At 43.5% G+C, this 24,881-nt stretch overlaps 1 protein-coding gene across 1 annotated transcript; it reads left to right on the top strand.

Annotated features, from left to right (window-relative positions):
* The first annotated feature begins 13,218 nt into the window (after positions 1 to 13,218).
* On the top strand, positions 13,219 to 24,008 carry LOC127571364 (extracellular calcium-sensing receptor-like). The gene is made up of 5 exons (XM_052017664.1): positions 13,219 to 13,503; positions 14,459 to 15,292; positions 19,734 to 19,961; positions 22,133 to 22,256; positions 23,101 to 24,008. Exons 1-5 carry the CDS (start codon positions 13,246 to 13,248, stop codon positions 24,006 to 24,008), a joined length of 2,352 nt encoding a protein of 783 aa, XP_051873624.1. The 5' UTR covers positions 13,219 to 13,245.
* The last annotated feature ends 873 nt before the right edge of the window (positions 24,009 to 24,881 follow it).

Genomic DNA, 24,881 nt, shown 5'->3' on the forward strand with positions numbered 1-24,881 from the left:
TCAAATCAAACAGGGCTCTTGAGCAATGTAATGGAAACAGGAAGGAACTTAAGCCAGACACGAGGAGGGCTAAAAGGTGCCATGAAATGTCCTTGCCAAGTTGGATTAAGGAGAATCCCAGGGCATTTTATACATATACTGTATCAGGAACAATGGGTAGCAATGGAAAAGGTAGGTCGTGTTATGGACTCAGTGAAAGTCCCTTTAAGATAGAGAGTGTGTGTGTATGTGTGTGTGGGGCGTGCTTACGTCAATAGAAGATAAAGGACGTAATGACGTTGTTGAAGTAAGAAGAAGAAGAAGGAGAGAGAGAGAGAAGGGAGAGAGACACCAGCCTGCTTGTTTTTCTCTATCGATGGATGAGAAACAATAACTGTGTTTACCACTGAAATCCATGTATGGAAAAGTTGGAAGTAATCCGGTGGAGTTCACTTTGTTGCTGACCTGTAGAAGGAAACAGGTATTTGTGTGTGGACGACCACGGTTCGGATGCTTTTCGGGGTGAGGAAGTCACTACCGAGTAAACACTGAAGTGTCGTTTGGGTTCCATCGTGGAACATTTGGATTTCGTATGTACTCTCTCTATGTTTTTCTACATCTACATCTTATCTTCAGACAACGGTGGTTGTTGAAGAAGCCCTTGCTCATGTTTCACCTTATGGCTTGCGGAACTGAACTTTAAGAACCATTCAGGAACTGGGAGTTTTGGACTTTGTCACACACACACACACGAAGAGTTTAGTTTTGGGGTTAACGTTCGAGGTTTAACATTTTTGAATTCTAACATACTAACATTTTTACTTTTATTTTACGTATTATCATAAGTAGTGATTAATAAAATAGTTTTTGACACTGAATCATGCTCAGTGTGTTTCTTTTGTTGCTGGTTTGTGACAAAATTGGGGGCTCGTCCGGGACAGTTCCCAAGGTTAACGAGTGTCGTCTGGGATTGTACCCCAGATTGAAGAGATTTGTTCGAGATTCAATCCAAAGATTTTTGAGGGAGGTCTGATAAATTCTTTTTAATTGGCTTGTGTGTGTGGAAACCAGCAGCAATGGATATTAAGGCATTTTTGGAGTCACCAACCCAAAAGGGATTGGAGGTGGCGAAAAAGGATGATCTGATAAAGATTGCTACAAGGCTAAACCTTACAGAAGTAAAGCAGTCTATGAGAAAGGCAGATATTCAGAGACTGATAGCTGGCCATTATGTGGAAAAGAAGGTGTTTGAGAAGGAAGTGTTAAAACAGTTTCCTGGCAGTGAAATAGCAATTTCTGAGGCACAGGTGCAGCTGGCAAAGATAGAGGCTGAACGAGAACAAACCCAGTTAAAGATAGAAGCTGAACGAGAACAAACCCAGTTAAAGATAGAAGCTGAACGAGAGGAAAAGAGATTAGAGGCTGAACAAAAGCTAACTCAGATGAAGATAGAGGCTGATCTAGCAATGAAGCAGATGGAATTGAAGAAGATGGAGCTGTATAACGAGGAGAAAAAGAGGCAGCATGAGTTACAAATGAAGCGTAGGAGTTCGGAATCTGATTGTGATGATGGTTTTTCAGCCAGCAGGGAGGTTCGATTAGTCCCTCCGTTTGAAGAAGATCAGGTTGATCAGTATTTCCAACATTTTGAAAAGGTTGCTGTGAGTTCAAACTGGCCAAGGAAAGGATGGGCTCTTATGGTACAGAGTGTGATTAAAGGTAAAGCTCAAAAAGCTTATTCTGCTTTGTCTGTTGAGGATGCAGCTGATTATACCAAGGTTTAGCAAGCTATATTGAAGGCCTATGAATTGGTCCCTGAGGCTTATAGACAAAAATTCAGAGACTTGAGGAAATCTGCAGATCAGACTTATATGGAATTTGCCAATGGAAAGAGAATATGTTTTGAACGATGGTGCCTGGCTAAAAATGTAGATGGGGATTACGATAAATTGACAGAATTGATACTGGTGGAAGACTTTAAAAGATGTGTTCCAGCTGAATTAACAACATATTTAAATGAAAAGGCAGTGGAAACTTTACAAGAAACTGCTAGGTTGGCAGATGATTATGCTTTAACCCATAAATCCAAATGGGGACAACCTAAAACCTTTCAAAAGAGTTACAAAGACAATCCAGGTAAACCAGAGATTAAATTGGGAGGTAATCAAAAAGGAAAAGATGAAAAGAAGCCAGGGCTGGAGAAACCTGTTGAGCGTACTTGTTATTACTGTAGGAAACCTGGCCACGTGATATCTAATTGTGCCCTTTTGAAGAAAAAGAAGGAAGCTGGGCCCAATGCTTGCTTTCAGGCAATTAAAAATCAAAAAGGTTCAGGAGATGCTGTTAAAGATCAGTCCTTGCAAGAGGGAAAAGCGGAAAAGTTGGAGGAGGTGAGAAAAGAATTCCGTTCGTATGTATCAGAGGGTTTTGTTTCACTGAATGATGAGTCACCCCAGGTGCCAGTGAAAATTCTTAGAGATACTGGGGCTAGTCAATCTCTCTTGCTGGACAGTGTTTTAAATTTTGGTGAAGAAAGTGACACTGGTGAAGTAAATCTAGTACAAGGCGTTACAGGTGAGACCATGTCTGTCCCTTTTCACAGGGTGATTTTAAAGTCAAAGTTCGTAGAAGGACCAGTCGAGATAGGGATAAGACCTAGTTTGCCAGTGGAAGGAGTTTCTTTGTTATTGGGAAATGACCTTGCAAATGGAGAAAGTGATCCTGTGGTACGGTTAACAACCAAACCAAGGATTGATGAGTCTGAGGATGATCCAGATGTTTACCCATGATGTGCGGTGACTCGAGCTAGAGCTAGAGAATTAGCCAAGACAGACAGTCCGGTGCAGTCTGATGTAGTTCCTTGTGACAGTCCTAAACAGGAAGAAAATTATGATGCCTTATCTGAGACTTTTCAGTCTTCACTGGAGGATCAACATCCTTACAGTGAGCCTGAATTTAAAGATTTGTCTTTGTCGAGGAAGGATTTTATGGTGGAACAGACAAAGGACCCTGAGTTGACAGAATTGAAAGAAAAAGCTCTCTCATGTGAGGAGATTGAAAAGGTGCCAACTGGATACTATGTCAAAAATGGAGTGTTAATGAGGAAATGGAGACCTCCTCATGTTCCTGTTACTGAGGAATGGGAAGTTATTCATCAGGTTGTTGTTCCAAAAGTTTATAGGGATGAGATTTTAAACCTGGCCCATAGTATGCCTTTGGGTGGTCATTTTGGTGTGAATAAAACTGTAGGGAAGATCTTGAAACAATTCTATTGGCCTGGTTTGAGAAAAGATGTGGTGATGTTTTGTCGAACCTGCCACACATGTCAGATGGTAGGTAAACCAAATCAAAACCCCCCTGTGGCTCCTTTGAAACCAATTCCTGCTTTTGGTGAACCCTTTTCGAAGGTGATTGTGGACTGTGTTGGTCCATTACCAAAGTCTAAGACTGGAAATCAGTATTTGTTAACCATCATGTGTGCCACTTCTAGATTTCCAGAGGCAATACCCCTTAGAAATATTAAGGCCAAGACGGTGTCAAAGGCTCTTGTAAAATTTTTGGCTTGTTTGGTTTGCCAAAAGAAATCCAATCTGATCAAGGTAGTAATTTTATGTCAAACATTTTTCAACAAATAGTCTATGAGCTGGGAGCAAAGCAGATTGTATCATCTGCATATCACCCAGAATCTCAAGGAGCTCTGGAGAGATTTCATTCTACTCTCAAAAATATGCTGAAGACTTATTGCTTTGAAAACACCAAGGATTGGGACGAAGGTATCCATTTACTTTTGTTTGCCGTTAGAGAATCGATCCAGGAGTCAATCGGATTTAGTCCGTTTGAGCTTGTGTTTGGACATAGGGTGAGAGGACCTTTGGAGTTGTTGAGAGAGCAATGGGTTAATGAGGAAGTTCACTTGAGTCTGTTGGACTATGTCCAAAAATTTAAAACTCGGTTGGAGAGAGTCTGCCAGCTAGCGAGAGAGAATTTGAAAACAAGCCAGATAAGAATGAAGACATATTTTGATAGACGTGCTCGGCCTAGGACATTCGCAGTGGGGCAAAAGGTGTTGGTATTTTTCCCTAGCCAAAATAATCCCTTGCAAGCTCGTTTTTCTGGACCCTATGTTATTGAATCTCGAGTGACTAATCTAACATATATAATCAAAACACCAGATAGACGCAAGAAAACACAACTCTGTCATGAAAACATGCTAAAACCTTATTATGAGAGGGATTCAGTGGTGGCCTTGGTGGATGGTGTAAAGGTTGTTTCTAGAATGCTTGATGTTGATGTTGAGGAAGGCCAATTTAGACCAAATATTGTTCCATCGAAACTGAAAAACCAAAATATCATGGAGAACCTTGAAACGAAGTTGGACCATTTACAAGTTTCACAAAAACAACAGATGAGAGAATTAATTTTAAAATTTAAAATTCTGTTCACAGATGTTCCAAACAGAACATCGATAATTACCCATGATGTTGATGTTGGGGATGCAAAACCAATCAAACAACACCCATATCGAATGAATGTGGAAAAAAGTAAACTTGTTGATCAGGAAATAAAATACATGTTGGAAAATGATATTATTAGACATTCTACTTCAAATTGGAGTTCGCCCTGTGTTATTGTACCTAAACCTGATGGAACTGTTAGATTTTGCACAGATTACAGGAAAGTGAATGCTGTAACAAAGTCAGATGCTTACCCTATTCCTAGAGTGGATGATTGCATAGACAGAGTGGGAAAGGCAAAATTTCTTACAAAGATTGACCTATTAAAAGGGTACTGGTGTGTTCCATTAACAGATAGAGGAAGGGAGATTTCAGCCTTTGTAACCCCTTCTGGATTGTATGAATACAATGTTTTGCCATTTGGAATGAAAAATGCTCCGGCAACATTTCAAAGAATGATTAATTCAGTGATTCATGGGTTAAAACATACAGATGCCTACATTGACGACTTAGTGACTGGGAATGATACTTGGGAAGATCACATCTCTGCGTTAGAAAGGTTGTTTGAAAGACTTTCCAAGGCTACCCTTACAGTTAACTTGGCTAAAAGTGAATTTGGCCATGCCACTGTGACGTATCTTGGTTATGTTGTAGGTCAAGGCAAGCAAGCTCCTGTTCAGGCAAAAGTTCAAGCAATATCTGAGTTCCCTATTCCCACAGGTACGAGGACTGTTAGAAGATTTTTGGGAATGGTTGGATATTATCGAAAATTTTGTAAAAATTTTGCTGATATTGCTCTTCCCCTAACTAATCTTCAGAAGAAGGGAGTAAAGTTTGTTTGGACAGATTCTTGTCAAGAAGCATTTGAGAAGCTGAAAGCCATTTTATGCTACCATCCTGTGCTCAGAACACCTGACTTTGAAAAGCCATTTTCATTAGCAGTAGATGCCAGTGATGAAGCTGCAGGAGCTGTGTTGTTGCAGAAGGGTGACCTTGATGATATTGACCATCCTGTAGCTTACTTTTCAAAGAAATGTAATGAGCATCAAAAGAATTATTCCACCATAGAGAAAGAATTACTGTCACTTGTTTTAGCCTTGCAACATTTCAGTGTATATGTTTGCACCGCTCAGAAACCATTGACTGTGTATACAGATCATAACCCATTGGTGTTTCTGAGCCGAGTCAAAAACAAGAACAGAAGGCTGTTAAACTGGAGTTTAATTTTGCAAGAGTTTGATCTCATGATAACTCACATTAAAGGCAAAGATAATGTGATTGCTGATTGTCTTTCTCGATGTTAAATGGGAAACATATATCTGTACTAATCTGATAGTCTGTAGTTGTGTAGCGTGATAATTATTAACATTACTAACTCTATGCGCGGTTAAAATTTTCTTGGGAAAATTTTTTTTTAGGTGGGAGGTGTTATGGACTCAGTGAAAGTCCCTTTAAGATAGAGAGTGTGTGTGTATGTGTGTGTGGGGCGTGCTTACGTCAATAGAAGATAAAGGACGTAATGACGTTGTTGAAGTAAGAAGAAGAAGAAGGAGAGAGAGAGAGAGAAGGGAGAGAGACACCAGCCTGCTTGTTTTCTCTATCGATGGATGAGAAACAATAACTGTGTTTGCCACTGAAATCCATGTATGGAAGTTGGAAGTAATCCGGTGGAGTTCACTTTGTTGCTGACCTGTAGAAGGAAACAGGTATTTGTGTGTGGACGACCACGGTTCGGATGCTTTTCGGGGTGAGGAAGTCACTACCGAGTAAACACTGAAGTGTCGTTTGGGTTCCATCGTGGAACATTTGGATTTCGTATGTACTCTCTCTATGTTTTTCTACATCTACATCTTATCTTCAGACAACGGTGGTTGTTGAAGAAGCCCTTGCTCATGTTTCACCTTATGGCTTGCGGAACTGAACTTTAAGAACCATTCAGGAACTGGGAGTTTTGGACTTTGTCACACACACACACGACGAGTTTAGTTTTGGGGTTAACGTTCGAGGTTTAACATTTTTGAATTCTAACATACTAACATTTTTACTTTTATTTTACGTATTATCATAAGTAGTGATTAATAAAATAGTTTTTGACACTGAATCATGCTCAGTGTGTTTCTTTTGTTGCTGGTTTGTGACAGTCGACTAATGAACAAAAGAGGCAATTTATGCGTGGAGCTAGAGGAGGTGTCTGAGATCCTAATCGAGTATGTTGACTGTGTATCAGCTGTACACAGTTAGAGCTGATAGACAGTTAGATGTTGACAGTGTATCAGCTAAAAGGAGAGGTTAGACAAACTTGGATTGTTTTCTCTGGGACTTGAGCTGCTTTTATGAAGTTATAAGAGGCACAAGTATGCAGATAGAGTCTTTTTCAGAGGGTGTTAATATCAAATACGGAAGGACATAGATTTAAGGTGAGAGGGTAAAGTTGAAAGGAGATGTGCGAGGTAAGATTTTTGCACAGAGAGTGGTCGGTGCCCAGAACATGCTCTTGGGGGAATTGGGGGAAGCATACACGATAGCAACGTTTAAGACTCATTTAGACTGGCACATGAACAGGCAGGAAATAGAGGTATACAGATAAAGTGCAAGCAGATGGGATTAGTTTAATTTGGCATCATGGTCGGTGCAGACATGTTGGGCAGAAGGACCTGTTGTTGTGCTGTACTGTTCTAAAAAAATGTACAACGTCGCAATGGCCAAAGGAAACCGTTTAATTTTACTGAATCAGCGCTCCCTGCTACTGTCTACCTGTGACACCTCTTTCAACGAACTACGTCCCTCTGATCCATTACACTTCCAAGTGTCCTACCATTCATATACTAAGTCCTTACGCTGTTCTTATACCAATTCCTATGCCAGTTTGACTTGCAAAACGCATCACCTCATATTTATCAGTGTTGAAATCTATTTGCTACTCCGCGGCCCAATTCCCGAATTGATCAAGATCCCCCTACAATCTCTGATAACCTTTTTCATTATCAACAACACCTCCTAATTTCATGCCATCACTGATCAAGCCTTGTGCATTCGTTTTCAAGTCCAGGCTTGAGTGTCATCTTATGGCTGCGAGGATAGACAGAATAATTTCCTGTGGAGTATTCAAGTCATTTATATAAATACCAAACAACAAGCCTCCTAACACTGGCCTCTGTGGCACACCACTGTTCACTGGCCTCCATTCCGAGAAACAGCCTTCAACCACCACCTCCTGCTTCCTACCTCCGAGCCAATTTTCAATCCACCTTACTAGCTTTCCTGGATTCCATGGGACCTACCTTCTAGACCAGTCTACCATGTGGGACCTTGTCAAAAGCATTGCTAAAGCCCAAATAAACAATATCCACTGCCTTACCCGCATCTATCTTTTTTGGCTGCTACTTAAAAAAAAAACTCTAAAACTTTCATCAACCAAGATTTTTCACACACAAAGCTGTGAGGACTTCTCCAAATCAGATCATGTCCATCCAAGACAGACAAGAAATTGTAGACCTATTATTGCAGCCTGTTTTTGATGCCCAATGCTGAGAGATGGTTGTGATAACGGAGCAGAGTGATTTTAACTAAGATCATCGAGCTGATGTCTAATTTTACCCATGTTAGTCGATGTAAAGTGCACCATTTCAGACAGGTTTCCATTATGTTCCTCAGCTTAGGTAAGTAACGACCATTTTCCCCACCAATTGCGAGAAATTGTGAGATATATGGGTGGCATGGTGATGCAGCTGATGGAGCCGCTTGCTCACAGTTCCAGTGACTCTGGTTCGATCCTGACCTCGGATCGAAACGTTACATTTTCTCCCAGATGTTTCAAGTTTACTTGTACATTCCAAAGCCATAGGGCTTAGTAGTGGATGTCACCTTGTGGCGGTGGAGAAGCTTGTGTGGTTCTGAGATCCCGAGAGCGATGCCGTCTGGAGCTCTGCTCCTGGTAGGGACACCCGTGGCGGTAAGGTCGATGGTGAGGTCCCTGACAAAGAACAATCCAATCAAGACCTCAACGGTGCAAGAGGCGGACGAAGTTATTTCGAAATCAACGGCTGTGAAGGCGAAAAAAGTCAGCAGCAAATCCATCAGGTCCAATCGTCGTGGTTTCCATGCCTTTGGAATCAGTTGGTTGATTTGTGAAGTATCGTGTGCTTTTTGCAGTGCAACATCAAGTACACGTTAAACAAATACACGCAACATCAAGTACATGTTAAACAAATACACGCACAGGCGTCTTTGCTCTGTGGGCTACTTCTCAAGTCTTTAGGCGATCGGGGGAGGGCGACGGGAGCAGTGTGATGGCTGGAAGCTCCTAGTCAAGAACCAGCACGAAAGCGGTGAATACTTGATTCAGTCATGGACTCATAAGCCACTTAAGAGCCCATAAATAGACCAACGGCACGAAGACCATCATCCTCGACTTCGACGGATAGCCACAATCGACGATGAGGACTGTAGGTTAATTGGCCGCTGTATATTTCATGGTATGAGCATAGATGGTGGCTTCTGGAAGGAATTGATGGTAATCTAGGGAGAATAAAATAGGATTCGTGTGGAACTCGTGTAAGTGGATGCTTGATGGTCACATGGACTTTGGTGAGACAGAGATCCTGCTTCCCTGCTGTGTACCTGATGATTACTATGATAGGTACACTATACTAGCAGAGTATTATTGACATAATGGCTAGGGAGAATGGGATGCCTTCATAAATGGAACAAAACATGTTAACCGATAGGTGTTGGAGGTAATTAAGAAGGGAACTGGCACGTTGGCCTTTAATACAGAGGGATAAATCACAAGAGTAAGAAACTTTGCTGTGGATTGGAACTGTGCAGAGTTCGGTAATACAGTGAGGACACAGCAGGATAGCTGTGGTGGATTCTTTTTTAGGAAAGTATATATTTGCATTTGAAGCATGCAACCAGGGTTCACCAGATTTAATCCTGGGATGAAGAGTTGGCTGGAATAAAAGATTAAGCAGAATGGGCTTGTTCTCTCTGTACTTAGAAGATGAAACGTGGACACATTGAAACATAGAAGTTCCTGAGGGGCTTGACAAATAGATACTGAGAGTATGTTCCCCAGAACTAAGCAGCACGGCTTCATGTTAAGGGCTTGGAAGAAATTACTTCCTTCAGAGCACTGTGAACCTCTGGAATTCTCTGTGACAGAGAGCTGTGGGTGCTCAGTAACTAAGTTGAAGGTTGGAAAACTCTGATATTTGGATGGAGGAATCAAGACTTCTGGGGATTCAGAAAGAAAATGCAGGGTAAATAATTTCGGATCTTATGAACTGGCAGAGGAAGTCCAAAAAAATCCTATTTCCTATAGTCTCGGTTTATGCTCGAGACAAGAAGAAAATATCAAGAAAAAAATCTGAGATTACAGCATAGCATTTGGTGTGAACCATGAATTGTGTCTTACCTTCTGAGTTTTTGAGATGTAGCAGAAAATTAACCACAGGTAGATTTGTGCAACTGTGTACTGTGCAGGAGCACAGCTGCGTTCAAAACAAATGTAGCGAGATGATGCTGAAGATTGTCAACACCCAAGGACACAATGCCAACTTCTCCCATATTTTTTTCAGGAATACCAACAGATCCTTCCATTCATTTTGCCTCATTTGCTTACCAACCCTCCTCTTGGAGCTGTCAAGACCCCTTCCGTTTGTTTGTTATCTTGCTGGTGAAGAAATATGTGGATTTGCTGGTGGCAGAGGTTAATTAAACTGACTTCAAGCACTCAGTTGCAGAGCGTACTCTTCTTCTGATTCACATTGGAATTATTTAAAATGCGTGTGAAATTGGAAAGTATTACCTCTTCTTCTTCAGGAGGCTAAAGAAATCCTGCATGACCCTGTTGATCCTCACCAATTTCTATACATGCTCCATAGAAAGCATCCTATCCGGATGTATTACGGCTTGGTATGGCAACTGCTCTGCCCGTGCATGCAAGAAACTGCTGAGTTGCCGACACAGCTCAGCACATCACAGAAACCAGCCTCCCCTCCATGCATTCTGTCTACACCTCGCTGCCTCGGTAAATCAGCCAATATAATCAAAAACCTCACCTACCCCCGACGTTCTCCCTTCCTCCCCGTCCCATCGGGCAGACGATACAAAAGCCTGAAAGCACGTACCACCAGGTTCAAGAACAACTTCTATCCTGCTGTTATCAGACAATTGAACGGCCCCTAGTACGACAACATGGACACTTAACCTCACAATCTAACTCGTAATGGCCGTGCACCTTATTGTCTGCCTCACTGCACTTCCTCTGTAACTGTAACATTGCATTCTGTTATTGTTTTCCCTTGTACTGCCTCAATGCACTGTTGTAATGAATTGATCTGTATGGATGGCATGCAAAAAAAAAAAAAATTTCACTGTACCCCGGTTTTTGTGACGATAAAAAACTAATTTAGCATTTATTAGAGAAACAATTACAGTTGGCAATACCGTTGAAGCAGATGTCAGATGCTCAAATATTTATTAGCAACTCCACTTATTTAACATTCTCCTTGGTTTTTTTACTTTGACAGGAAAACGTTTAAATTGGTCTGGGAGTGAAAAGTTGCTGATTTTTATCAGATACGAATTCTACTTGCTGAAAAAATCCCCAGCCCCTCATCAGGCGCGATCTCATCAAATGACGCGCTGCACAGTTGCCAAGGGAAATCTGCGGTCATTGTGTCGGTAAATACATTAATCGACTGTAAGCCGCTGTGGGCGTCTTCATGTGGAGACGGAGACTATATAAGCGCAGATTCTTTCTCCTGATTTATAAGCTATCGACAGACCAGTTACCAAAGGCAATGTACCATTTGCTGCTCTTCCTGTGGCTAACTGCTGCGCGGGAAACTCATGGCATCCTCTGCAAGCGCCGAGCAAAGGTCAGTTCTGCCGATTTAGCCCAGGATGGGGATATCATTCTTGGTGGAATATTTACCGTGCATGAAGATGCAAATCACGACGTTCATTCCTTTACCTTGACTCCAACCGACGCAGGGTGTGAAAGGTGAGTCCATTTCCACAGCTGGACAGCAGTCCCTTCATTTCTTGTATAATGTGGTCGAAAATTATTTCATCCTGTCTCCCAGATCAGTTTTTTTTTGGGTGGAGGGGGAACTGGATGTTTAATTATTACCTGAAAATATTGCAGCTTTATGATTGTGATTGAATTTGTGGATGATTTGATTTGGAAGATAATCCCCCGTGGAATGATCAGTTAATTCTAACAATATACGGAAACATAAAACGTATAAATAAACTTCAGAAGTTGTGAGTTAGCTTCTCTTTTGTTATTTCTTGTTGGAATATCGGGGTTAACACGCAATCGGCTGGAGGAACTCTGCGGGACGAGCAGCATCAGTGAAAGGAGTTGTCGACATTTCGGGTCGAAACCCTGCATCAGTACCAGATGCCGTCTACAGTTCGTGGACCTGCTGTAGACAAACGTCGACAATTCCTTCCCCCACCTCCCCCCCCCCCACCACCCCCATAGATGGTGCTCAACCCGCTGTGTTCCTCCAGCAGACTGTTTCTCCATAATCCAGCATCTGCAGTTTCTTGTGTCTCTCTGGAATATCAGTGTGTATCCGACACTAATTATAGAGAACATGGAGCATAGAAAACCTACAGCACAATTAAGGCCCTTCGGCCCACATGTCCCTACCTTAGAGATTACTAGGCTTGCCCATAGCCCTCTATTTTTCTCAGCTCCATGTACCTATCCAAACGTCTCTTAAAATACCCATCCGCCTCCACCACCTTTGCCGGCAGCTCATTCAACGCACTCACCACTCTCTGAGTAAAAAACTTACCCCTGACATCTCCTCTATACCTACTCCCCAGCACCTTAAACCTGCGTCCTCTTGTGGCAACCATTTCAGTTCTGGGGAAAAAAAACCTCTGACTATCCACATGATCAATGCCCCTCATCATCTTATACACCTCTATCAGGTCCCCCCGCCCTTAATCCTCCATCGCTCCGAGGAGAAAAGGTCGAGTTCCCTCAACCTGTCATTTGTGAGACAATCAAATAGTTGACGTTATTTTCATTTTCCACATTGTTTCAGTGTATTAACTGAAACACCAATGGCCAGAGTTTCCGACACAATACGATGAGCATCCCAAAGGTTTACCGCATAAAGTTGTACAACTGTGCACAGGTGCAATGAAAAACTTACTTGCAGTAGCATCACAGGCATATAGAATCATACAAGCAGCATTAACAAGAACAACATGAATAAAACATAAATTATATATAGGTTTTATAAGAAGGAACATAATTAAAGTGTAAGGTGGTCAAAGTGGTCATAGTGTTGCTAACCTCCAGTGATTAGGGTTTTGCCGGTTGGTTCAAGAACTGAATGGTTGAAAGGAAGTGGTTGTTCTTGAACCTGATGGTGTGGGACTTCAGGCTTCTGTACCTCCTGCCGGGTAGTAGCTGCGAGAAGATGGAATGGCCTGGATGGTGGGGATCTTTGATGATGGATGAGGCAGCGCTTCTTATTTTCTTAGGAGCTTAAGAACATTCGACTTGTCAGTTAAGACTCTAAGTAATATCTACAGATGTTACTGTTGAAAGTGTCCTGACTGGTTACATCATGGTCTGGTACGGCAATTCGAATGAGCACGAGCGTGAGAAGCTGCAGAGAGCACCGATGTACATATTTGACTGCGGCTTGTCTACAATATGGCAAATACCGTTTCAATAAAGTGTGAAATGTCTGATTGAGTTATGAATTAAGTGTTCGCTCCGCTGTCCAATTTATATTCCCGCAGTTTTGAATTTGCACCGTTCCGATTGGCGCAGACCATGATTTTTGCCATTGAAGAAATAAATCAGAATGAATATCTCCTCCCGGGGATCACACTCGGGTATCAGATCCACGATGACTGCTCGTCCTCCGCGATTGCCTTGAAAGCAGCGCTCACTTTGATCAACGGAGAAGAAGAACTAATTGAATCCTCGGAATGTAGAGGTTCCTCCAAAGTCGCTGCCATTGTTGGCTGTGATATATCTACAAACTCCATGGTGACGGCAAGGACAATCGGCTCCTTCGGGATTCCGCTGGTAATGTGTCAAATGTTTGACTGCATTTTTGTTCTGATGATGTTCAGCTACCGTTAGTCACTTTACAGGCACCACCGCCAATAGAGCACAGCTCCTTCCCTCCTACATACCTATCCCCAAACTCCCCATCCACAACTCTCACACACTCCCGCGCACACACCCACCACCCCACCCCTCGCACACTCTTCCCACACACACCTCTCCCATACACAACCACACACGCTCCCTACACACTTTCCACACCCACCCACACACACACACACACACACACACACACACAAGCTATCACCACACACCTCCCTCCACACACACCTCTCCCTCACAACCCATGCCTATCATCATACACAGCCTTCCCACCACCCACACCCGAGACCCCCAATAGACGCCATCACACCCATAACCAGTCACACTCCCCACACAACCGCCAGCCTCCCACTCAATATTATCCACCCACGCTCCCCAGGTACACCCCTTCCCAGCCGAGTTCCGCTCACACTCCTTCCCGCCCACACTCCCCATACATACTTCTACCCACCCACTCTCCCCATTCACACCACAACACAGCCGGACACACCCACACCACCCACACACCCACACAGCACTACACACCTACCCACACACACTCATACTCACACCGAAACACACCCATACCCGCACACACCTGTAATCACATTCCACACATACTCACCCACTCACCCAAACGCAAACACCAATACCCTTCCCACAGATACGCTCATCCCCAACCACGCCCACACCAATAGACATACCCATCCACCACACACACACACACACATAAACAAACCTACCCACACACTCCAGCCTCCACACATCCACACACATGTTGCATGTTATGTACAAACAGAAAACCATTCACAAAGAAACTCTAGTGGTGCATCAGTCACTAACAGTTAAAAGCAGGACCCAGGTGTTCATCTATTTGCCCCTTTCTCTACAGGTTAGTTACTTCTCCACCTGCTCCTGCCTCAGCGATAAGCAAGAATACCCCACATTTTTTAGAACTATACCCAGCGACGAGTACCAGTCTAAAATTCTCGCTGAACTGGTGAGAATCTTTGGCTGGACTTGGATAGGAACCATTCGAAGTAACACCGATTACGGTAATTTCGGAATGCAAGGATTTGTGGAACACGTGGAAAAGTTTGGGGTTTGCATTGCCTACTCCGAGTCATTTTACAGGACTGACCCGGCAGAGAAAATCAGCAAAGTTGTCCAGGTGATTAAACAGGCGTCCACTAAAGTGGTGGTGGTCATTGCTCACGGCAGAGATATGCAAATCCTATTGGATGAAATCCGGCGTCAAAATGTAACCGGTATACAGTGGATTGGGAGTGAAGGGTGGGTGACAGAAAACGTTCTTCCGCCTGAAGAAACAGCAATTTATCTCGCCGGGACAATCGGTCCGGCAACCCGCAGGATAGAGATCGCTGATCTCAGAGATTATCTTCATGAAGTCCATCCTGAGAACTTTCCTGGCAGCATTTTGGTGACGGAGTTTTGGGAAACTTTATTCTCCTGCTCTTTTACCACAGACAATATGACAAGCCCGGGGAATTCCCCAGCTCACGTTCGGCAATGCACAGGGAAGGAGCAGACGGAAGGGATAGAAAATGCCTACCTTCCGGCGATAATGGACGGGGCTTCTTACCACGTGTATAAAGCGGTTTACTCCATCGCTCACGCCCTCCACGATCTGCTGACCTGTGTGGAAGGCAACGGGCCCTTTGTGAATAACACGTGCGCACATATTTCAAATTTTCAGCCGTGGCAGGTAGGAAACCCGGCACACACCCTCCATCTCCATACATCGGTTACCTTTTGATCTCGAGTGGACTCTGCTTATTTATTAGTTATCCTCTTGCTGTTTATGTACATAAGATGCCTTATAGTTTCCATGGTTTTACCTGCCAACATCTTTTTATGACGGCTCTTTGCTACATGTTAATTTACATTCCATGCCTACACCTTCTTCATTGCTTTTGTCTTAGAACCTAGAACAATACAGCACAGGAACAGTCTTTCCGGCCGATCATGTCTGTGCCGACCATGGTGCAAAATAAAATTAATCCCTTGTGCCTGACCATGATCTATATCGCTCCATTCCCTGCCTGTTCATGCACCTCTCTAAACGCCTCTTAATTATTGCTATCTTTCTGAGCTATTAAATTGTAAGTAGGTATCAGAAGCTTTCCTTTTACACCTTATCCTTCATATGCCCTGTCTCATCTGCAGGACCCAGATTTGTTTCCCCTCTATCTTTGTGGGAACACATTTCCCCTGAATCTCTTCAAGCTCCTTCTACAATGACCTCCATCACTCTGAGACTGACTTAGACCACTTTCTTTACATCCCTTCTCAGCCGAGTAAAATTGGTGTTACCTCAATTTTTAAAGCACCTTTTCCTATTTTAGCCTTTATTTTCTTTTTCACGGTTGTGCTAACTTTATGGGAATGCTACAATAATGTTTTCCCATTGATATTACATTCACCTGGCTCGCTTGATTCACCAAAATGAAATCCAGGATTCTCCCCTTCCCCATCTGTACTGACATAATTCAATCCAAATCCAAGGTTTTAAAGAGCAAACTATGAATGTACATGGCATGGGATCGCTCTGCTGGATTGGGAAACTACATTAAAAGGTTCAATTATATGAAATGACTGACACTTAAAGATAGGAAGTAGTGGGAACTAGCAGTTCCTGAGTGAATACGGAGCTAAAAGGAATTAGCATTGGCAAAGGTTTATTGGCGGATTTAGTGTGATTTCAAAGGCAATAAATGCCAAGGGAAGAACACCTGCGTTGATAGGTTTTGCAGGATGTATCTACGGTGTCAGTGGATGTGTTGATTGTCATTTTACAAAATCCCACAAATTCTAGAAAGTTTCCCACAGATTGAAACATAACGTCACAAGTTCCAAAAGGAGGGAGAGAGAGTAAAACGGGAATGGAAGAACATTGAACCTGATGTCAGGGAAAGGCAAAATGGAAAATGTAAAAAAAAGGGATGATACAGGAGCCTGAGGGCACGTACCACCAGACTTAAGGACAGCTTCTACCCCACTGTGATAAGACTATTGAACGGTTCCCTTATACTATGAGATGGACTATGACCTCATGATCTACCTTGTTTTGACCTTGCACCTGATTACACTGCACTTTCTCTGTATTTGTGACACTTTACTCTGTACTGTTATTGTTTTTACCTGTACTACATCATTGCACTCTGTACTAATCCAACGTAACTGCACTGTGTAATGAATTGACCTGTACAATCGGTATGCATGACAAATTTTTCACTGTACCTCGGTACAAGTGACAATAATAAACCAATACCAATATAGGATTCTGCTATGAAAGGAAATGGTAACAGAGAACTTAGAAAATAACAGTAGAACAGGGCAAAGTCAACATGGATGTATGAAAGGTAAATTATGTTTGACAAATCTGTTGCAGTCTTTTGGAGCTGTAACATCAGATTGGGGTATCAGTAGATGTGACAGCTGGACTTCCAGGAGTCTTCACTAAAGAGGTAATTAAACAAAGCGGGCACACACTGGATTGGGGGTGGCATACTGGTATGGACTGAGAATTAGTTAATAAGCAGAAAACAGAGAGATGGAAAATATAAATATTGTCAGCTTTGGAGACTGTGACAAGTTGGGCTGCTTTGGCCGTCATTGTTCACTATCCAAATGAACGATTGAGATGAGGGCTACATATGTTAATTATCTTCTTCTTTGTAAGTGTTGCCCCAGGAGGGAGGATGACTTACTGACACTGTGGTTTTCCTGAGGTAGCAGATAACTCCAACAGAGGAACTGCAGACCTTTCCAGAAATAGCACAGATGGGGGTTGATAGAGCAGAATATTAGTTAGTTTATGAGTTCGGGTGATCTGCTACTTACACAGGGCCTGTTGGTGCTCTGAATACTCAAGGCTCTTACTACTATGCCGAGTAGTCCTTATCCATTTTGTACTCTCATGGGCTAGAGATGCCCAAGAGTCAATGGGTATGTTCTTCGGGAAGATTTGTGAGCATCCTTGAATCTTATCCTTCGTCCAGCTGGTAGTGTCCTCCTATCTCAGAGCTGTGAATAGAGTGCTCATTCCAGGACATGCTATGGATATGCAAACAATGTAGTCTTCGCAGCAGAACCAACTGACTGTACCTGGGTCCTCAGTTCTGGGTTTCATAGCCTGGGAGAGAACACTGACATTGGTTTGCTGATCTTGCAATCAATCTGGCAGATATTGCTGAGACAAGAGATGATGATATTTTTTCAGTGTCTTGAGACACCTGCAGTTGGTAGTCCAGGTCTCAGTTGTACATAAAAATTCAGTGATGAGTACCGCCTGTTTTGTGCCAGGTCTGATGTCTTGATCTTCAAATACCATTTCCTTAATCAATTCAAGCCTGTGCTGGCTGACTCAGTTGTTGGTGGTGATAAATTGCTAATTTGGTGATGATACATAGCTGGGTGGCAGTGGGAATTTTGAGACCAATCAGAGATGCTTTAATGGCATATTGACAGGCTAAATGAATGGCTGGTGGCATATCATGTAGGAAAATGTGAGATGATCCATCCTGGTGGAAAATAAACAGAGAGGCCGAGGATGTTTTTAAATGGCGAGTGTTTGAATACTGTTGGTGTCAGACGGACCTGCCTGCCCTTGTACAGGGTATTTGTATTGGTACTGGCTTATTGTTGTCACCTGTACCGAGGTTCGGCGAAAAAAACGTGTCTTGCATACCGATCGTACAGGTTAATTCATTACACAGTGTAGTTACTTTGAGTTAGTACACAGTGTATTGAGGTAGTACAGGTAAGAACAATCATAGTACAGAGTAAAGTGTCACAGCTACAGAGAAAGTGCAGTGCAACAAGGTGCGAGGTCACAACAAGGTAGATCGTGAGGTCAGAGTCCATTTCATCGTACAAGGGAACCGTTCAATAGTCTTATCACAGTGGGGTAGAAGCTGTCCTTAAGCCTTGTGGTACGTGCCATCAGGCTCCTGTATCTGCTGCCTGATGGAAGAGGAGAGAAGAGAGAATGACCTGGATGTGTGGGGTCTTTGACTATGTTGGCTGCTTCGCCAAGGCGGTGAGAGCTAAAGACAGAGTCCAAGGAGGGGAGGTTGGTTTCCGTGATGTGCTGGGCTGGGTCCACAACTCTCTGCAGCTTCTTGCGGTCCTGGGCAGAGCAGTTGCCATACCAAGCCATGATGCATCCAGATAGAATGCTTTTTATGGTGCATTGATAAATGTTGGTGAGTGTCAAAGGGTACATATGTAATTTCTTTAGCCTTCTGAGGTAGAGGCGCTGGTGAACTTTCTTGGCCGTGGCATCTAAGTGATTTTACCAGGACAGGCTATTGGTAATGTTCACTCCCAGGAACTTGAAGCTTTCAACCCTCTCGACCTCAGCACCGTTGATCTAGACAGTTGTACACTGCCCCTTTCCTGAAGTCAATGACCAGTTCTTTTGTTTTGTTGACATTGAGGGAAAATTTGTCATGACACCATGCCACTGAGCTTTCTATCTCCTTCCTGCGCTCTGACTCGTAGTTGTTGATATACGGCCTACAACGGTGGTATCATCTGCAAACTTGGAGATGGAGTTAGATCAGAATCTGGCCACACAGTCATGAGCATATAGGGAGAAGGATAGGAAGCTGAGGACGCGGCCTTTTGTGGCACCAGTGTTGAGAGTAATCGTGCTGGAGCTATTGCTGCCTGTCCTCACTGACTACTGGATCACCGCCAGTCAACATGCAGGACCAATGTCCATTAAGAAGGTAAACTATATGTTGGCTTCATTGCAAGCCGATCTTAATATGAATATAAGACATTTTACCAATGTCTTTTATGGGGTACTGATGAGATTGCACATCGGATATTATACAATGGTCTGGTACCCAAAGAACGATCTACATTTGATTAAGGCAGTGCATAGCAGGTTCACCAGACTGACTCTGGGATGAGGGGATTGTCTTATGAGGAGTTGTTATACAGACTGGGCTTAAACTCCCTTGAGACTAGATGAATGAGAGATGAGAGATTTCGGAATGGTTTTGCTGGGGTGTCTAGGAGTCTTAAACACACTTTGCGTTTCCACTTAGAATCAGTGGATTTGAATGCCTATTTTTCTGTGCACCAAATCCACATCACAGTTAAAGATCAACGTCTCTTGTGTTAATGTTCCGTAGCTGCTCCACTATCTACACGCTGTCAACTTTACTACCAAGACTGGAGAAATGGTGTATTTTGACGAAAAGGGTGATCCGGTGCCAAAATACGATTTAGTGAATTTGAAAACGAATCTGAAGGGTGCAACTGACATTGTATCCATTGGCTATTATGATGGTTCAGCGCCATTCGGACGTGAGTTGGTGCTAAACATTGGGGATATCGAGTGGAACCGCATTGGAAATAAGGTATGTTGCTTCCGATGCTCACTAGAAAACATGGGAAGAGGGCAAAATGGAAAATAAATTAATATATCTATCCTGAGACGTGAGAGTCAATGGCGAGGCAGGGATCTACTGCCTACCGCTAGATGCCTTAGTTCAAGACAATTCACAGGGCAGTCTCCCCTCTCCCCCCCCCCCCTTCCTGTTTTCTTTTAGTCTAAGACTTCGTTGATCTTGCTGTTTTGTTGTGGACTTCTTCTGCAGAGTAAATATACAATGAACAGTTGGAGTGCTGTTTCCACTCTTCTGAAGTGATCGACATCATACAGTCCCACGGCAATCTGTCGAATAATTTGACAATGTTGCTTCTTTTAATTGTCATCCAAGTGACTTGGGCTTCTTTTAGTGAGGGGTTACAACCTTTCCAGAATATTCAGCAGTGAGCTCTTTCTACTTCTAGAGCACAATAGCAGAAGAAAATAGGAGCACAAGTAGGCCAGTCGACCCAGCGAGCCAGTCCCATCATTCAAGCTGATCATGGATGATCTACCTCAGGCCTCAATTCACCGATAATTCGAAAATTTGTCTGCTTCCTCTTTAAGCACCTTCAGAGTTCCTGCCGCAATTACGTTCAGGGGTAGCGGAATCTAGAGACTGAGAGCAAACTACGGGTGATCAGGCATAGACTTCAATGTGATCTCTCCACATGTCAAGGACTTAACTTAATTGCCAGGATTATGGCATGGGTGCCAATTTACTCAGAGATCCATCAGAGCATGGAGCTCACTGCGGCAAGCAATAGCTGAGATAAATAACAGTGGGAAGCTCGACAAAGTGACGAAGGGCATGGATTTGATGGCACTGCTGATAATCATTGAATGAACATTGTTGCAGTAGTCGTTGGTAATTGGTAATCGCTTTATTCTTGGCACATTCAGCGAGATGCAGTGGAAAGTTTTTGTCTGTGTGCCATTGAGGAATATCATTCCATACATAAGTATACTGAGGTAGTAAAAATGAAAAAAAAACGAATGCAGAATAGTGTTAGAGTTACAGAGAAAGTGCAGTGCAGGTTGACAATCAAGTGCAAGGGCTACGACAGGGTACATCGAGAGATCAAGAGTTCATATAAGACGTCCGTTCAAGATTCTTATAACAGTGGTATAGAAGCTGTCCTTGAGATTGGTGACATGCGATTGACAACTCTTGCATCTTCTGCCCGATGGGAGGGGGGAGAAGAGAAAATGACCGGGGTGGGAGTCTGCTGTCCTGAGTCAGCGGGAAGTGTAGACAGAGGGATTCTGTCGATGTGTTTGCTCAAATAATGTATTTATTTCTGAGCATTGCGTGTCATTGTAAGTAAAACGGATTGCCTGAATGCAAGTTGTTCACTCTTTTCACCACTATTAGGAAGTTTTTCAATATTTGAACATGGATGGACGGAGCTGTTGGGTATTCTGATCTAACAGGGGCTTTGAGCTGAAAAGAAAAGTGCTTCTGTTCACACCAGAACCAAGCTAATTCTGTGCTTATGATGAAGAAGGCCAATGGATTATGGGTGAAGGATGCCAATGGCCTTGGATGACTTTTACTAAACTGATTCCAAAGTTGATGGAATTGTTAAACAACGAGACTGGAAAAAAATGTGCTGTCCTTCTTTGAGCAAGGGGGTTAAGGAAAATTGGTTTGGGATTCAAGACCATGAGCTGTTTGTATCAACAAAATATATAACAGTTTCATGTGGCAGAACAGCAGCTAAAAAAGCTTCAAAAGATTCAAAACAACATGGATTAAGTATTATAGAGCTTAACTGCAGATCTTGAGAAATGGCTCTGGGCTGAGGCTTACCTACAAGAAAGGCGCCAGACCAGTCATATCAAGTTGTACATTGCAGTGGCGCAGCGCGTAGAGTTGATGCTTCACCACGCCGGAGACCCGGGTTCAATCCTGACCTCGGGTGCATGGGTTCTCCCAGATCCCAAAAGACGTGCGGGTTGGTCGGGTAATTCTAACCATGTAAATTGCCCCAACTGAGTGATAGACTTTGGAGGGAGTTGCTGAAGAAAGTGGTAAAAATAAAAACGGGATCAATGCAGGGTTAGTGCAAATGGGTGGTTGATGGCGCGGACGCGAAGTGCTCAAGAGCCCGTCTCCATGCTGTGTGTCTCTGTGACTATGACTGCGTTATGCTTCAGATCCCACAAGCACTTTGCTCAGAACCCTGTCTTCCTGGAACAAGAAAAGTAAGCCGGAAAGGGCAACCGATTTGTTGTTTTGACTGTGCAGAGTGCGCTGATGGCGAGATCAGCAACACCACTGGTAAGTGCACAGATGTGCCGCAGCGTCTCTGAATTCTGCAGTTCTGTGGACACGTGAATTTTTGTGTTAGAACATGGAAGAGTACAACACAGGAACAGGCCCTTCGGCCCACGATGTGGTGCTGAATTAATTAAACTAGGAATTAAATGCCTAATTAAACTAGTTCCCTCTGCCTACACAATATCCATATCTTTCCATTCTCTGCACATTCATGTGTCTATCGAGGAGCCTCTTAAACGCCTCTGCCATATCTGCCTTCACCACCACAGCTGGCAGCGCATTCCAGGCACCCACCACTCTCTGCGTAAAAATACCTGCCCCGCACATCTCCTTTCGAACTTACCCCCTCTCACCTTAAATGCAAGCCCTCCATTATAAGCATTTCGACCATGGGATAAAGATACCGGCTGTCTATCTATGCCTCTCATCAAGTCTCCTCTCCACCGCTCCAAATTAAACAACCGAAATTTGCCCAACCTCTGCTTATAGCACATGCCTCTTATCCAGGCAGCATCCTGGTGAACCTCTTCTGCACCCTCTCCAAGGCCTGCGTATCCTTCCTATAATTGGAGACCAGAACTGAATGCAATATTCCACATGCAGTCTAACTGTAGTGTTGTAAAGCAGCAACATAACTTTCTGACTCTTGAACTCAATACCTCGACGAATAAAAGCAAACCATATGCCTCCTTTATCAACCACCAACGTGCAGCTACTTTCTGTGAGCTATGGACTTGAACCCAAGATCGTTCTGTACATAAACACTGTTACGGGTCTTGCCATTGACAATGTACTTTAATTAAAACTGTACTATGCGTTAAACATTTGAATTATTATATTTCAGACTCCACAGACTGTATCAAGTGTCCCTCAGAATACTGGTCTAATCAGCAAAAAACGCAATGTGTTCTAAAGAAGGTTGAGTTTATTTCCTTTGGAGAAGTTCTGGGCTTTGTATTAGTGACGCTTGCTGCAGTGGGAGTGTGTTTTACATTGGCCACTGCGGCGATTTTCTACCGGTATCGAGAAACTCCCATGGTCAAAGCGAACAACTCCGAGCTCAGCTTCCTGCTCCTCTTCGCATTGATGCTTTGCTTCATCTGCTCGCTCACCTTCATTGGAGAACCATCCGGCTGGTCTTGCATGTTGCGCCGCACGGTTTTCGGAGTTGTCTTCGTCCTCTGCATTTCCTGCATTTTGGGCAAAACCATTCTTGTCGTGGTTGCCTTTAAAGCAACTCTCCCCAACAGCAGCGTGATGAACTGGTTCGGACCCGCGCAGCAACGCCTGGGTGTGTTCATCCTTACCTTTTTGCAAGGTGTAGTTTGCGTTGTCTGGCTTAGTGTGTCACCTCCCTACCCCCTGAAAAACATCAGCTATTACAGAGACATCATCATTCTGGAATGTGACGTGGGCTCATTGACCGCCTTTTACTTCGTGTCGGCCTATATTGCCCTGTTGTCCATTGTGTGTTTAGTACTTGCTTTCCTTGCCCGGAAACTTCCGGACAGTTTCAACGACGCCAAGTACATCACCTTCAGCATGCTGATCTTTTGTGCCGTCTGGATAACTTTTATTCCAGTTTATGTGAGTTCTCCTGGGAAGTACACCGTGGCTGTAGAAGTGTTTGCTATCTGGGCATCAAGCTTTGGTTTGCTCGTCTGTATTTTTGCACCGAAATGTTACATTATCTTACTGAAGCCGGAGAGTAACACGAAGAAACATATGATGGCGAAAGGGACTTCACTGTAACCACTCGCGGCCCCTTGTGTCATTGTCGCGTCAATGTGTGTAATCCTTATTTATTAAAGAAGGTTTGATTCACTTTTTATGTTCCACCTTTTTATTAAAGCAACGCAAACGAGTTCTATAATGGGTCGGATCTCTATGATGTGGCCCAACGCTTCCTGGTCGCTGCTCATGGTGGCCCCCACCACTCTAAATGCACTGCCGGCGCTGATGCCGCGGCGTTTCAGCGAACAGGAACCCATTGTCAGTGGCGACCGGTCCGTGGCGGTGGGAACTAAATACCCGCCTACAGACGGCCCTGGTTCTGAGCAACTGCGTTAACAACAAGGAGACATAAGAGGCTGCAGTGTCTTTCGTCTCGACCTGAAATATCGACCGTCCATTTCCTTCGACAGATGCTGCCTGATGGAGTGAAAGGGCTGTTTTAACTTGCGTTAAGTACAACTCAGTCCACAATCACCATGCTCCCATTTGCTTCCATAGTAAATGTATTGCTGACTTCCCGCAGTTTCCCATATTCTGATTTTCTTTCCGGTGGGTCTTGGATGTTTGATTATAGCGGCAGCCTTCCGTGTTTTACTGGGGATGTTGGGTGGTTGGGTGGGGGAATTCACACGATTAGTGCCTCGGTAGCATCTGAACCTCAATAACTTCGACCTTAGCTCCACATCGAACGTACAGACTCCGAAAGTGACAATCCGCTGTTGCATAATTAGATGTACGATGACACCACTACCTCTTAACCTGGCTCAGATCCGGTTACAAAAGTGGGTGGCCGACGGTCCTTTGAAAGAGGTGTAACGCAGTCGGTAGTAACTGTGTCTCCATGGGCTTCCACACCCTTCAAATCCTGGTAAAAGCAGAAGATACTGGATA

Source organism: Pristis pectinata, chromosome 6, assembly GCF_009764475.1.
Source record: "Pristis pectinata isolate sPriPec2 chromosome 6, sPriPec2.1.pri, whole genome shotgun sequence".
In the NCBI taxonomy this organism is placed as follows: domain Eukaryota; kingdom Metazoa; phylum Chordata; class Chondrichthyes; order Rhinopristiformes; family Pristidae; genus Pristis; species Pristis pectinata.

What these genes read in the sequence shown, in the direction of transcription:
- LOC127571364 (XM_052017664.1), top strand. Translation starts at nt 13,246, where the DNA reads ATGATTTTTGCCATTGAAGAAATAAATCAGAATGAATATCTCCTCCCG. An exon ending in GCTCCTTCGGGATTCCGCTG is followed by an intron (nt 13,504 to 14,458) that starts GTAATGTGTCAA and finishes CTTTCTCTACAG; the next exon opens with GTTAGTTACTTCTCCACCTG. An exon ending in CGAGATCAGCAACACCACTG is followed by an intron (nt 22,257 to 23,100) that starts GTAAGTGCACAG and finishes ATTATATTTCAG; the next exon opens with ACTCCACAGACTGTATCAAG.